This window comes from Lagopus muta, chromosome 1 (assembly GCF_023343835.1).
Source record: "Lagopus muta isolate bLagMut1 chromosome 1, bLagMut1 primary, whole genome shotgun sequence".
In the NCBI taxonomy this organism is placed as follows: Eukaryota; Metazoa; Chordata; class Aves; order Galliformes; family Phasianidae; genus Lagopus; species Lagopus muta.
The window spans coordinates 59267838-59283103 of NC_064433.1; the positions used below are offsets into that span (position 1 = coordinate 59267838).

At 44.9% G+C, this 15266-nt stretch overlaps 1 protein-coding gene across 6 annotated transcripts in view; it reads left to right on the forward strand.

The window, feature by feature from the left end:
* Positions 1-15266, forward strand: part of IQSEC3 (IQ motif and Sec7 domain ArfGEF 3) — a 102969-nt gene that overhangs the window by 59451 nt on the left and 28252 nt on the right. For 4 of the 6 annotated variants that reach the window (XM_048927989.1, XM_048927980.1, XM_048927961.1 and 1 more), the window contains exons 1-2: positions 3378-3482; positions 9856-10949. In XM_048927989.1, the coding sequence (XP_048783946.1) occupies positions 9862-10949 (1088 nt within the window). In that variant the 5' untranslated portion in view covers positions 3378-3482; positions 9856-9861. Of the gene's footprint in view, positions 1-3193; positions 3483-9855; positions 10950-15266 lie in introns of those variants that run through there. The other 2 variants (XM_048927948.1, XM_048927957.1) reach the window with 2 other exon arrangements.

Genomic DNA, 15266 nt, shown 5'->3' on the forward strand with positions numbered 1-15266 from the left:
AGAATTGTCTGGTATTTTGGTATTTTATATCTTTTTCCCACTAAGTAAAAACAGTTGACCCATTTTTTTTTCCCCCACAAAAAAAATATGCAGACACTATTCCCAATTCAGCACGAGTGTTTGCTGTTGCTTTCTGAACAGTGCAACAGACAAACCAGCAGGGGGTTAAAAAGTTTATATTTAGCTCAAAAATATCTAGCTGAAAAATGCCTTTGAGTGCTTCAGTGGAATCTGATTTTGGTTTGACCGAGTTTTGACCCTCAGAAAATTCCACGCATAAGTGTAATACATTCTGTATGAGTGTATTCACTAGAGCATGCACGGAAGAGGAAGACAAGGTTATATGTGTACGTGTGGTTAGTTTATACTCTCATCCTAGCAAAGTGTCTTTAGGGGCTTCAGTTATGTACTGAAAGTGGGAACACTGAGGTTGGTAGTGCTTCTCACGCGCTTGTAACTGAATGTGTGCACTTAGTGGTTGCAATCTTAGGGCCCTTCACTGTCATGAAGAATACCTGGGAAGTCTAACGAGGGTAAAGAGGTCTTCTGATCACACCTGTCTTTGAAAATGGCCCTGCTTTGAGCAGACAGTGGAGCAGAGACTTCCCAACTTCTCTTCCAGCCCAGATTATTCTGATTCTATAAAGCCTATTGTTTCTTTTTTTTCCTTCTGTGTTAGCTATGCACACAGGATATCCAATTTCTATGAATGTTACTCACACTCTAAACTGTGTGCGACAGAAAACCAAGTGGGTAGCATGCACTAAAGGTGACAAAAAGCCTCACAAAGCAATGACACTAGAGGTGACGTACAATTTCACACAGCAATGGGCCTGAATGCTGCAAAATCTTATGCACACACTTCACATTTTACCATGAGCCATTTTATGGTAGTCAGTGGAGACACTCAAAAAATATGGTTAAGCAAATCATAGAATCAACGAACGGCCTGGGTTGAGAAGGACCACACTGATCATCCAGTTTCAACCCCCCGCTATGTGCAGGATCGCCAACCAGCAGACCAGGCTGCCCAGAGCCACATCCAGCCTGGCCTTGAATGCCTCCAGGGATGGGGCATCCACAGCCTCCTTGGGCAACCTGTTCCAGTGTGTCACCACCCTCTGTGTGAAAAACTGCCTCCTAATATCTAAATATGTGAGTGTTTAGAGAATCATCATGTCACTGAGTGTTTGCTGGCATTTATAGTCCATTCATGCTCCCAGATAATTCTGCTAGCTGTTTAGCTCACTGCCTCAGGCTTTGACTTGCCCTAAGGGCAGCGCATTCTGCATTGTGGCCTTGACTCAGCAAAGCAATTTGGGATATATGGCTCACTGAATCAGAGCTTGTGACTCTAGCCGAAATTGCTTTGTAGGACACAGTCCAGTTCCCACTGAAATAGCAGTGAGTTTTTTGTCATGCACTGCAAAGAAAACATGATCAAATCTGTGATTACCTGGTCATCCCTTTAGCTGAGGATAAAAACATATCTATGCCACTGGTTAAAATGAGAAAGGGCAGAACAGAGGCTTCCAAAGAAAGTGACATAATGAAAGCCATAAAGGAAAAGTCTGTTAATCTTTCCTGGAATGTGGAGAGACGTAAAACAGAAAGAGTTAAAAACTGGGATTTAGTTTACATGTAGTTCTATGCCTCATTTAAATGAAGGTATTTCCTGATTGATGAATGCAAACTATGTCATTTTAATGTTTTTTTAATAAAGTTGGTTGGTTACACAGAATTAATGCAAGACATTGATTTCTTTAAATTTATTTTTAAAATCTGCTGACTACATACATGTGAATGAAAGTAGAAGCTTTCTACCTTTAAACTCTACTTTCTTAGTTCTGAAGTTGTGGCATTGTGCTTGACTCATCATTTAGAGTCCATTCAGAAACTATAGAAATATGTCTAAATTTAATTGTTAAAATGCTATTGGAGATAACAGATTTCATTTCAAAGTACTAGAAAGTATTTAAAAGTCATCCTGTGCTCAGCAGATGGAGAACCCAGGTCTACTTAGAATACCTGAGCTCTTAAGAGTTCTCAGCACTTTTGAAAATGAGTCTAAAATGCTTGGAAGTAGTTTGGGCACTACAGAAAATCGTATTTGCAAGTAATTCCCTGATTTTGTTCTGACATCAAAACCAGTCATAAAATAATTGGATGTCTAGATAACAGCAGAACTGATCATACATGGAGCAAATCCAAGAAAAAGAAATACTGTTTAGAAGTGAATTAAAGAATGTAATGGTGTTTAAATGTGGGAGACGGTACACAGCTTTGACTTCAATTGAATTAAATGCACTGGTTCTGTGGCAGTTATTTCCAAACTCAATGCTGCCATCAGCTAAATACTCATCCCTTGGAAAGGAGTGGAGCTGAATCCGGTGTAAACTATGCAGCAGAGCTGAGTCCATGCAGACTGGACTCAGTGGACTCTCTGGGAAATCATAAGTTATTCATCTGGAAGGATGTGGCAGCAAACACTCCCATAGTTCAAGCAGCCCCTCAAAGTCTTGTTTGAAATTGGATGATTTCAGAAAACATTTGGCAAGGGAGGTTAGTAGCAGACTTCCTCAGCACTTCAATGGATTAGATGTACGTGAATCCCACCCTGTTCAATGCAACACGTCAACTCCCTTGGAGTTCACAGTTGTCGAGCCCTGGTTTCATACAATCACTGCTGTGGCTGACAGTAGAAGAGTGTTTTGCCTTCTCTTCAAGCCCTCAGTGGCACAGCACTGTCCTGTGGGTTAGAAAGTAATGACTTATTTTATGGAAGTCCTGTAGCCTGCTTTGGGTGTGTTGCAGAGTTGCTTTAAAGAGTCAGGAACCTCAGGTCTGGCTGGCTGGCTCTGCTGTATCTTTATAGTCTCAGCACTCCATACTCTTACGCTGTTTCTTTGGAAAATCTGCAGCATTCATCTGTCCTTACATCATTTCCCACATGCTCATATAAAAACCAGGGGAAAGTTTGGATCCTTGGGAACCAGGCTCTGAAGCAGGTGAGACTGTGGGATGCTCCATCCCCAGTGACAGCCTTTACAGCCCGTGCTCCCTCAACATTTAAAATGCAGGTCAGTGAAAGAGCATAGCGAACAATAGTAAGCGTAATCATAAACAATACAAATAATAACAATAATAATAATAAAAACAAATAAAAAAGAGAAACGTTGCGTTTTGTTCACAGTGATGATCCCAGCGGTTCCACAAGCAAGAAAGCCGGGTGTGAAACGGAGGATCCGAAGGAGGCCGGCAGACAGAGTGGCCAGGAAGGCAGGTCCGACACCCAGACGCTAAAAGCCCAGCATGAGGAGCTCCAAGAAGAGCAGGCAGCGGGGTGTTCCCCTCTGGTGCAGAAGGCGAGCCTCCACCACACGGGCTCCCCAGTGAGAGTGCAGCGCAGCAAAGGGACGGCCTCGTGTTCCCATGCAGCTGCCTCCGATTATGAGCTCTCCCTTGACCTAAAGAATAAACAGGTACAGAGGCTTCCTCCTCAGGCTGTGGGAGAAGGGGATGGGGTGGGAGGGGCTGCGTTCACACTGTGGTGTGCCCGTGTTTCTGCAAATACTTCAGCCTTCTGTTTGCTTAGAGCTTTCACCCAGCCAGCCTGGCACTTTGGCTGCGTGGGGCTGATGGAGGAAGTAACTTCCCCACCTCTGACTGCAATGGTCTTTCACCCAAGCCTGCTCTACTCTTCATTGCCTGTGTTCTGTGTTCCGAAATGGCACTCAGGTGCTACTGTAGGTTTAGAGATGGATTTTAGGCAGCCAAGGAGTGAGGCATCCAGAGACACTGCCTGCACAAAAGCACAGAGTCCCTGTAGGCTTCCCTGCAAATGATTGTCACAAAAAGCCTCCCTCGTGGGAGAGGTCTCCAAGAGCCATCCTGCCTTCTTGGATAAACCTGGACAGGCCCCATGTGCATTTTCATGTTAGTCTCTTCACAGAATGAGCTCACAGGGTCGGTGAGGTTTATTCAGGAGGTGTCCTGCACAGTGTCTACCACTGTGTTAGCATATTGTTGCCATCGTTGCCTTCAGCATGCTGAAGAGGCAGGCAGGTTTACTAGACTGAGACAGTGATTCAGTTCTGGAAGTTTCAAGCCTTTCCTCCTGTGCCTGAGACTACAGACTTGCTCCATAACACAGTCTACCCATCTTTATTTGCGTTTCCCAATGGGGCTCTCAAACAGCGGTAGTGGGACAGGGGCTAATAGCAGCTGGCCTCTTCACTCAAAGGCAATGAGATGGAATGTGCCCTCACCACCCCGTGTCTCTGCAGTTTACAGCCCAGGAGAGCTGTTGTGCAAAGCGAAAACCTAAAGAATCTTTTCTGACTTTTCCCTGGATTGGCAGCTCAACCGGAGGCTGTCTAATATACAGACCCTGCAGGATGTGAGATGGACAGGACAAACAGGGGCTACTGATACTGTCCATATTGCATTCAATGGGAGAATTCAGTGGGAGCTATGTTATTGCAGATGAAGGGTCTCAGCTAATGAGGTTCCCATAGAAGAAATAGCCGTTTCTAGTACATCTCTCTGCCACTTCCCTCAAGGCATTGCTGCTGTCCCAAACAGGCATTTCAGATCAATGGCCCACTAAATTCCTGAGCAGAAAAGAAGCCTTTTTCTTTCTCAAATACTGCATGTCCAGAATTCTTGCTTCACACCAGGAAAAGAAACAAGAGACTAATTAACTGGCTTTACAAAATGATGTGAGATATCCTCAGGGTGGGCCAGATCTTGGCTGCTATATATGGGCTTAGCCTCCTGTATGTCCTAGAGTTGCTCTGCTTTTGTTCTGGGGAGTGTCTGTCCTGTGTTATTTTAGCTTTAAGGTCATTTTGTCCCATCACTGTTGTTGCAGCAGAGGCCAGACCTGCCCTGGATGCATGTGAGACTGAGAAACATGTTAGCTGCTTGTTCATTACATTCTGGTGCCTTGCAGTACTGACCTTGCAGGAACCTTGCCTGTCTCATAGGTAGAACCATTTTTCTCACAGCAGAGGGGGATTAAAATATGTGTGCTTCTCCAGGCCTGATGGATGTCTTCAGTGCACTACTTCTTGCTCTGGAAGGGGAGATTTCCATGGAGAGGAATCTTACAGTCTTACACTCTGTATTACACTCTGTAGTAAATAGCTTCATAGGTTTCCCATCAACCTACTTGTTCAGTTATTCTCTTGAATGGGAATAAAGAGTACATTACCTGTCACAGCACTTTTCCAGTAGTTCCCTAGTGATAGCACAAATTTTCTTAGTGTAAGTTCTACTAATATGTATTACAAACAAGTGGAAGAATGCATTTTTAGACTCACAGTGCAGTTGAACTCACATTTTGCTTTGGAGAGGGGACTGAGCGCTGCTGAAGAAGAAGGGCAGCATAAAGCTTCCTCTGTATGGCTTGGAAGTACAGGTCATCTACCAGTCCTTGCCCCTCAGCATTAAGCTAGAGGGTTGGTAAGTTCCCCTAAGTTTATGCTCTGCAGGACAGTAGGGAAAATGAAGATCACAGAGAGCTTTCTGTGCAGAAGTTCTGACAGATGTCTCATGTAAGAAGGAAAACATCCCATTAACACATGGCCTTTGTAGCAATGTCATTTCATTGTGAGAGTTTGGTGGGAGGAAGAGGTGTTAAGAAGGGATGATAGAGAACGTATGTGTTCTGTATTACTGTTGTTATTCACAATGCATACTTTTACTCGAGCTACTCAGATTCTGTCTCTAAGACTGATTCTCTTCTTGCTAACATGGTGGCATGTAGCCATTCTCAGTGGCTACCTGGTTGGAAAACTAGTGACAACTGAGAGTATCCTGGCAGACTTCTGCTTTTACATCTCTGGAAAACAATAGCATGGGGTATATACCTCAACTCTTCTGCCATATCCAGTCCTGACACTTCAGCTTGCCTTAGGCTGACCTTATTAAAGCTCCCTTCATGTGCAATCTCTCATGGCCATGGATATTTCCCAACCATTTGTAATTCAGCCACAAGGCCTAAATTGCTCAAACTGAGTTTTCATATCGAGGCCCAGAAATGTATTAAGCTAATTATACTTTGAAATCCCCCTTACCCTTCTCTTGCTTTTCCCTTCTTTGGCTCTGGCTGTCAGATAATTCCCCAGAGAAGAATATCTTTAAGTAGGCAATTACTTGTGATTCATAGGGTTTATTAGGAGTGAGAGGTGGCCAATCATGGCTGGCCTCTCAAATGGGCAGGGAAGGTTCCTTCAGCAAGCCAGACATACATCTCCATTACCTGTGACTGCTGGGGTGTGCTAATGGATGCCCTTTCTTCCTTTTTGAGAGGAAGAAAACAGACCAAGAGCTGTGTGAAATCCTTAATTCCTCTGGAATGTCAGTTTGCTTGCCCTGGTAGCAAATTTGAATGTTTCAGACATCAGTAAACCATAAATGGTTGGGCTGCATCAAAGAGAGAGAGACTAAGACCCACTCCAGTGGGGAGGGCAGGGCACTGCTTTATGCTGGTTCTGGCTTTGCCTGCCATCTCAAATATCTTTTAGACATGCTTAGTCATCTCACGTCTCTGGGCCCTTGTTATGCCAGCTGCAGAACACTGCAAGATAGATGCCCCTTGCTGGTAAGGACTGTACGACCACTTGAACCTGCCCTTGAGCTCCTAGTACAACTGGAGAGCAGACTATGTTGGGACTCCTCTCACTGAACATGTTGTTCTGCTCTGTCATGCCTTAGTCCTTTGAGAGGGCTGAGATAATGGACTGCAAAAATCTTATGATTGTTTTGTCAAGGTACTGACAGTTTGCATCATTCCTTCGGATTTTTAGAAGGATCTCTCTCCTTAATAGTTATTAAAGTCTGCCTTTTTGGGAACTGTCCTTGCATGACAGAAATTGGCCTTTTACTTCAGATCAGCTGTGACATCTTGTCCTAGCCTCTAATAAGATCAGAGCATATGAATTTCACATTTTCAGAATGGCTGTCACCTCCCTGGAAACCTCAGGTAATTAAAGGCTCTTGCTTCTGCTTTATTTTGTATCTTACTATTATTCTGTTCCTCAGATAGCTGTGTCTGTCTCTCCCATTTGTTCCCCTTTCCCTCTCGACACAATTAGCTATACATTTTGATTAACCAGATGGTTATATGAAGTGCTCATGGTCAGCTCTCAGCAGTAACTGTCTGGATTGGGTGTGTGCAGGTTATGGGTTTGATTTGCATTTATCTACATGAGGCTTCCTCCTGGAGACAAAGAACCAAGCTTTGAAGAGATGTGGCAGGAGTGCTGAGTTGATGGTGGGATTTAAGATGGTCACTTAGGAAATAAAGTCAGAGAACATAGCAAATCCTTCTACTGACTACCAAGAATATCTTCTTGTCCCTGTATTCCTCTTTCTTGTCACATTAAATGAACTCCTATCCAAAAAATTACTGATACATCTTGTAGTAAATGAACCTGAATCCATGATCTTTGTGTAGTTGATTTTTAGCACCAGTTCTATAGATCTGTTCAGGAAGGGCAGGCAGGCAAATAATAGGCCAACATTTTTTAAATTAGGGATAAGCAGAGCTCTCAGCCAGCTGTCCCTACTGACCCTATTGCTAAGTAAATTGTTAGAATTTGCTAGTGCTGAGCTTTGATACTTGCTTTGGGCAGATGTGAATTCAGTAGCAAGACAAACAAAAAACAAGCTCAAGGCAGAGGAGCCCTTCTTCATTTTCATGGAGGAGAACATGAAAGGACATTATCTTTCTGCTCTCTCCAAGAAATGGCAGCCTTTCATCTATTGCAGCAGGGTACCTAGACTTATTGCTGCCTGGAGTGATGGGGTGGCAATGGGAGGGCAAGGCCTTCAATTCATACTCCAGCAGCCAGGATACCAGTGCAGGAGCAGAATGATTGGACTTACACTATTTGTCTCTTCCTGTCATCTCCCAAAATCTTATAATCATCCCCTGCAACCAGGGGAGTTAATATTGGAAAGATGCCTAGAGTGATTTGCACTTCTCACAGCTATCATTCCAGACCTTCACTTGTATCCAGTTCACTCACTGATGGTTTTATCCAAAACTTACACAGTGTTTTAAAAAAATGGAAAAGAAGGAATCAGTTTACATGACATGTCTCTGGGAGCTAGGGCTCATGTCTCACTCTGTCTTTGCACTTAACCTTAGGTTTTCTGGCAGCTCAGTCCTTCACCCTGTGAATAATGAGCCAGCGAGGCATACCTTGAGGGGCAGCAGTGTGTATCTGGGTGTAAGGATACCACATGAATTATGTAGCCAATCCTCTGTTAATTCAAGTCTGAATTTACCAGAGCTCCCAGCCCAGCACTTTACCTTTGGTGGGCTTTTCCACATGTGCACATGTATGTATATACTACAGTCTACACCTGTGTTCTGCACTATGAAGTGTAGACAATGTAGAGTTCAGTTAATCATTCAGACAAGACCTCAGTGAAAGTAATTTGAGTTCATCCTTTTTTCTCCAGTTCCATCATTCACCATCATCTTCACACCGTCCCACTTGTCAGCTCTCAGTTACTCCCTGGAACCAAGAAAGCAAACTTTTTCCTGCAGCGTGTTAGTGAAGCAGCAGAACAAGAGAGAGGGCAATACTAGGAAGTACAGATACAAGACTATGGAGAAGACCATACATACTAGTTTTTTTTGAAGCCTGTTGGGATTCCACTTAGCTGCGTGTGTATGTATTACATGTGTGTGTGTTATTACCAGTTCAGGAAGGAGAAAATCCTGCTGCCACTTCTTAATGTCATGTCTCAATGTCTAACATCAGAATTTCTTGCTTTTCAAACCTTGTTCTTCTCTTCTTGAGCTATTTTCATTTTACTTCTGGTTAATGCCTGAAAAACTGAGAGACCAGAAAGGAGACACTTTGGGATTCAGAGAGCTTGCTAAAAGACACAGAACAAACATCTTCTATTGACTTCTGTGGAAATGGATACATCCTGCTAGTTCCTATGACCAAAACAGCATTTTCTGCATTTAGAAGTCAGCTTTTCTTTCTTTATTCTGAATGGTTTCTTCTTGCTTCTGCCAGTATTTCCTAAGGTGAATAAGGATGGGAAGAGTTTGGAAGCACCCTGAACAAAGGGAAAATCCTCGACATTGCTAAATCAATGTTCTTTGTACTGCGTCCAGGCCTGGGGCTCCCAGTGCAAGAAAGATGTGGTACTGTTGGAGCAGGTCCAGAGGAAGACCACAGAGATGATCAGAGGACTGGAGCACCTCTCCTACCATGAAAGGCTAAGGGAGCTGGACTTGTTCACCCTGGAGAAGAGAAGGCTCTGGGGAGACCTCATTGCAGGCTTCCAGTACTGAAAGGGAGCTTATAAAAAGGGGGGAGACCAAGCTGTGGTGCCCCATCCCTTGAGGCACTCAGGGCCAGGTTGGATGGGGCCCTGGGCAGCCTGATCCTCTGGGTGGCAACCCTGCCTATGGCAGGAGGTTAGAACTAGATGATCTTTAAGGTACCTTCTAACATTAGCCATTCTGTAATGCTATCAAAGCATTGCAGAGCAAGAAGACACATTTCTGGAATTGTCTGTTTAATCATGCTGTCAGAAATGGAAACGCAAAGGAGGGGTGCCTCCAGGTTCCAGCTTGCCTCCACTGTAGGTGGAGGCATGATACAGATGTAAGGAAGCTCACAATGCTGATGTTTCGACCGGTTGTGCCTAAAGGAAAGCCTTCTGTTGATACTGAGGGCACAGCAATGCAGGAGAAGATTAATTCCATGTTAAAAGTACTTTTGACAGTCATTATAGTCTAATCAGTATAGCAATTGGAGTCACGTAAAGCCATCAGAAGTCAATTAAGCAAAAATAACCTCTTGTTTGTATGTCTTTCAGATTGAAATGCTAGAGCACAAATACGGAGGTCACCTGGTATCTCGCAGGGCAGCCTGCACCATCCAAACTGCTTTCCGACAATATCAGCTCAGCAAGAACTTTGAGAAGATCCGCAACTCACTGCTGGAGAGCCGCATGCCACGCCGCATCTCTCTGAGGAAAGTCCGGGTCCAGAACTCCGAGAGCTTCTCTGCTGAGAAAGCCTTAGTAGAGGGGTACAACTTTGTGGGCATCCCATTGGTGAGGTCCCCATCTTTGCCAGCCACGATCAGTGGAGCACTGACTGAGCTGGAGGACTCCTTCACGGAACAAGTTCAGTCCCTGGCCAAGTCTATTGATGATGCTCTGAGCACCTGGAGCTTGAAGACTATGTGCTCACTGCAAGATGGGGGCTCATACCAGATAAGAGAGACCTTCAGTGCCAGTTCAATGCAACCAAACCAAGACTTAGAAGCTGAGCTGCAGGACAAGGAGAAGGAGGAAGGGCTTCTGCCAGATACCCTACCTAAGAGCAGCAGCACTCTTATGATGGCTTTTCGAGATGTTACAGTCCAGATTGACAACAAGAATATCTCTGTCTCATCGTCTACCTCGGTGTCCATGGCAAACTGCCTGAGCAGCAATGCCCAGGCTGGGCTCTCTCAAGCCTCCAAGTCTGAGGAAAGCCCGGGAGAAGGGGAGGGAGAAGACAGTGAACCGCAGGCTGCCCCAGAGTGCTTACCTGAGACAGAAGCTCTCCAGAACAGCCACACTTTCACTGAAGTGAACATTAGCACTAATGGCATGGGGGACAGCAATGAGGAGCCTGTGCAGATGGCAGTGCAGAAGCTCCAGTTTGATGCTAACAATGAGACGGGGCAAAGCAAAGGCTCTGAATCTGAGAATGCAGACAACTCAGAGCAGCTGAGCAGCAGCAGCACCTCCACTTCAGCAAAGTCAGCCTCTGAGGTGTCCTCCAAAGAAGCACTGCAAGCCATGATCCTCAGCCTCCCACGGTACCATTGTGAGAACCCAGCTAGCTGCAAGTCCCCCACGCTTTCCACAGACACCATGAGGAAACGCCTCTACCGCATTGGGCTGAATCTCTTTAATATGTAAGTGACTTCATCTTTTGTGTTTCCTAGACTGCTTAATGCCTCGCAAGAATAGGTGAAGACAAACTCTTGGTCTATATCTGTCTCTAGGAAAGTTCTTCATATTCAAGGGTGTGACCCTCTCAGTATCAGATTTAGACCATGGGTTGTCTGCCCAATGGCTTTTTCCCTAAATTTTCCCAAGTACTGTTCTGATCTGTTCTGCCCAGTAGAGGAACAATGCCGTCCTGAATTCTAAACCTTAAATTCCAATTTCAGTCCATTTGAGATCGTGCCACATTCTGTTGAAAAGGCAGAAGCATATCTGAGGACGTAAAAACAGTCTCAAATACTTCACTTGGAGCATTTCCAAGGAGAAGGAGAGAGAAAAGCAGAGCTGAGCCCAGCTAACCCGGTATGAGTGCTCTGGCTTTTGTTTTCCTTCTGTTTCTTTGGGTAGATTGTTTTCATCTTAATAGAACAGGTTTAGTCATCTTAGTTTCTCATACATCTGAGTCTGAGATCCTATGAAAAGGCTTTAGATGTGAAAGTAAAGCAGAGTGGCTCAGAAAGTACAGTCAGAAGGGGTGAGCTCAAAGGGTCATATGCAGTCTATTTTAGATTGGCAGAAAGCAGCTGAGCTCTTATAAGAAGCTTTAGATTTGCTTGTTGTCTTTCGATGAGACATTTCTCATCAAAACAACCCATGAGAAATAGTGGGATTTTATCTCATGCTGTCTTGGTTTCCATTTGAATCCCCAGATGAAGGTGCTGGGAACATAATGCACTCATACAAGCAGAATGTTTTGCCACGCAGTAGTGTGGGCCTTTTGGTCTTAGCAAGGACTGAAGTTTATGTAGTTATGGGCAGAAGTTTTGCACAGACATGGATTAAATATGTGTAGTACAGAGACTGTAGACCCCAGAAGGCAGGAATGTGGTTGAAAGATTGTTAGTGCTGGCTCCAGAGCACATCCAGAATTGAAATTCTATAAGAGCAGACAGACTTGGGACTCATAGAGAACCAAGGAGGATATTGAGGAGGGCATCTTACTAATTCTGTTCAGTAAATTGTGAACAGGTGGGTTCGCATGTATATATCAAAGTCAGGCTCTGGCAGCACACATTTGCCCAATGGATGCGAGCAGGCTGGAATAAGAGAAGGTAGGCACCAGGAACAGATGGGAGCTGATTATGACATAGTTCCAGCTCCACAGAGATGCTGTGGTACTTGTGTTGGGATTGGTGTTTTTCTGGAGGAGGACACGGGGTTCACATCTCTGCAAACCAAGTGTTTCAGTATTTTCAGTCATGTTTGGCAGGAGTTCCTATACCCAATGTGTTTTCCTTTGGTTCATGCAGAGTTGACACAAGTACTGATGCGATCATAAAGCAGGAGTGAAAGTGTTTTTTCCCAGCCTGTCTGCCTCCCCTAGTCTGCCTGGCACACATTCATACATCAGATTAACAACACTAGGTCTTCTGGGGCAGCATTGCCATTCTTCATGTAGTGACCTGAGTTTCCTGCATCTTGCAGGTCTCTGTGGGATCGAAAACTGAGTGCTTTGAAATCATGGTGCTTTGAAACACAACTTCCTGTAACACAGCTTCCCTGCTGCCTTGAAACTAGTTGCTGAAACAATGTGCCAGTAATCTGTGAGGCTCAATTTTCTAGACAAAACATTGGAGGGTAGGGAGAAAGGGAACAGACTTAGCTCTGGCAAGCAAAGCTTTTTTGTTTTTAATTCTATGAGCAGGAACTAAGGGACATATAGCTTCTCTTGTAACATTGTAATGTACCACAACCCAAGGGGTGGCAAGGGGGTTTATAGGCATTCAGCTTAGTGCAATTATTTGATTGTTGGTCCCTGCCAAGGAGATGGTTTAACATCACAGAGTGTGTGATACAGTCACCAAACCATAGTGCGTGGAGCTGACGCTATGAGTATGTGCATGCACATATTTTTGCTGGCTGCTCTGCTGGACCAAGAGCTGACAGCCTCCAATTGCTAGCACCATCTGCCATAGTCTGCCTGGCCTTACACTGCTTTTCTGTAAGCAGTGCTCTGGCTTGGAGCAGGCCCCTGGGAACAGACCGATCCTGCGCTGTTGTGGCACTTTCTCCTTCCGCGCCTCCACAGTGAGGGGGTGGAATCCCTGGAACGGAGAGTGCTTCATTATGCAGCACTTCTGTAATAACTGAGTGTGTGTGGGCAGCTGGCTGTGTGGGCAGAGGGAAAGCCAGCAGGACGTGAGGAATCCCACAGCATTTGCTGGCCGTGCTTAACACCCCTGAAATATTGAGGAAAATAGCAAGGACTGAGCTCAGGAGAGAAAGAAATGGAGCTGCTTGCTGCACATCTGGTAAAAGTCATATGCTGCAGTATATGGGATACACATACAGGTGTTCAGTGGCAGAGATGCTGCTCATTACCAGGATTTTATGGGGAACAACTCGAATCCAGCGAAAAGCTGATGTAAGGCTGCTGTTGGTTAATGGTCACATTTATATTTGAGCTTTAGTCTATGCAGTGAAGGAGAGCTGTCAGAGCTGGACTGTTTTATTCTACATCCTCCTGCTTTGTGTGTTCCATTCCTTCTGAAATCTGCATGTCTATGCCAGTCTGTATTAGAACTGTTTCCTGGCCACATCCAGCTCCCATCTCCTCTGGAACTAATCCACAGTCAGCCCAATGTCTTTGGAGTCACATCAGTGACTGAGGTCTTGCCTTGAACATTACATTGGCTCTAGGACTAAAATATGCACATGGAGGTATGTTTTTTTGAATCTCTGCTACTTACCTTGACTTCACCCACGGCCATTTAACTGAGAACTTTGCCTGTGCTCTTCAAAGGTGAAGCTGGAGATCTATATGATGATATAGAAGGTATTCTGTTTTTCCTTTAGCAAATCCTAGGTTTTCAATGTTAGATCTTGCATCTCTCCTATTTGTAAATTTAATGGGCTGACTTGTTCTCCCAGACACTCTTCTTGACAATGCTACTCTGCCCAGGATGTTTTCTATGTGACATGACAGAGTAAGCAGAAATATCTTCAACCCAACTTCTGTTAATATAACCATGAGGCCTCTGTATGGTGCAGGCCATTCTCCTGAATGCTGATCTCCTTATAGCTAGACATATGTTGCTCACCCACATCCTTCACCACCTGATAGTGTCACACTCTGTGCCTGTCATAGCATGCATTCACGTGCTCAGAGATCTCATCCTATCCTTTCTTCACCCCAGAAAACAGCCTGAGCAAACCTGGCCCTTTATCCATGACAAAGATCCCTGAATTTGGGTTAATGGTGGAAGTATGTTTTCCTTTCCTATCCTTCATGAGGATGCTACCTCTCCCTGTTCACCAGCTCAGAGAATGAAAGGAACGTGGAAATCCTCCACATTACATGAGTTCCCCTCAGCAAAAGTGCATCATGACTGAGGCCCTTCAGTGGCACAGTCTGAGATACAGGAAGAAACTCTGCTACACGATGCACACACATGCACTCATTCCAGTGTGTACTGTGGGACAGGCACCCCCATAGACTCAAAGCTGCTGCCAGGTTTCATAGAAGCTTGTATGCTTACAGGATACGTAAGGAGAAAGGCAAAATGTGTGGACATGATGGTCTCCTAGGAAAATGTATGATACAGGAGAAATCTGCATACACAGGGGATATACACACACATGAACACGTGTACTTGTAGAGGCACACAGTAACCCCCAAGATGTGTGCACAGATGCTGGCACACCACTGTGTAGAACAGCACTCCCACAGACAGGCAGCTGGGCTCACTCACACCCAGCCTGATCTCAGAGGGGGCTCACAGTCAGAGGGGGAGAAAAACCCTCTGTGCTCTGTCTTGGAGCTGCATACAGCTCTCTCCCAGCTCTGACAAGGCATTCTCCAGGTGCATGCTCTCATCCACCCACACTCGCAGATTTGTGCCTGAGGGGGGAAATCAATAGAGAAGGGAGGAACAACACAGCTACTGGTGGGGGAAGTGGAGGAAGGGATAATGCAAATATGAGAATGGGATTTCTATTCAGGCAGCCAGCAGCAGACTCAAGTGAGGAAGGCAGAAGTGTCACTCAACACCAAGCAGTAAAAATGCATGAAAAAAGGAAATGAATTTTTAATTACAGAAAAAAAGTTCCCCATCTTTGGTTAGCCCCCTCTATGTCTTGAGCCTCATTTGCCCATAGCCCAGGGAAGCAGTGCCTCCTAACTTTCTTCACAGTCACCTTTTTCCCTTTGCAATTGTCTGTCCTACACGAGGTGTAACCCCAGCTTTCTGAGATGGTAACAAAGGGTCATATTTAGGCTCCCTAAA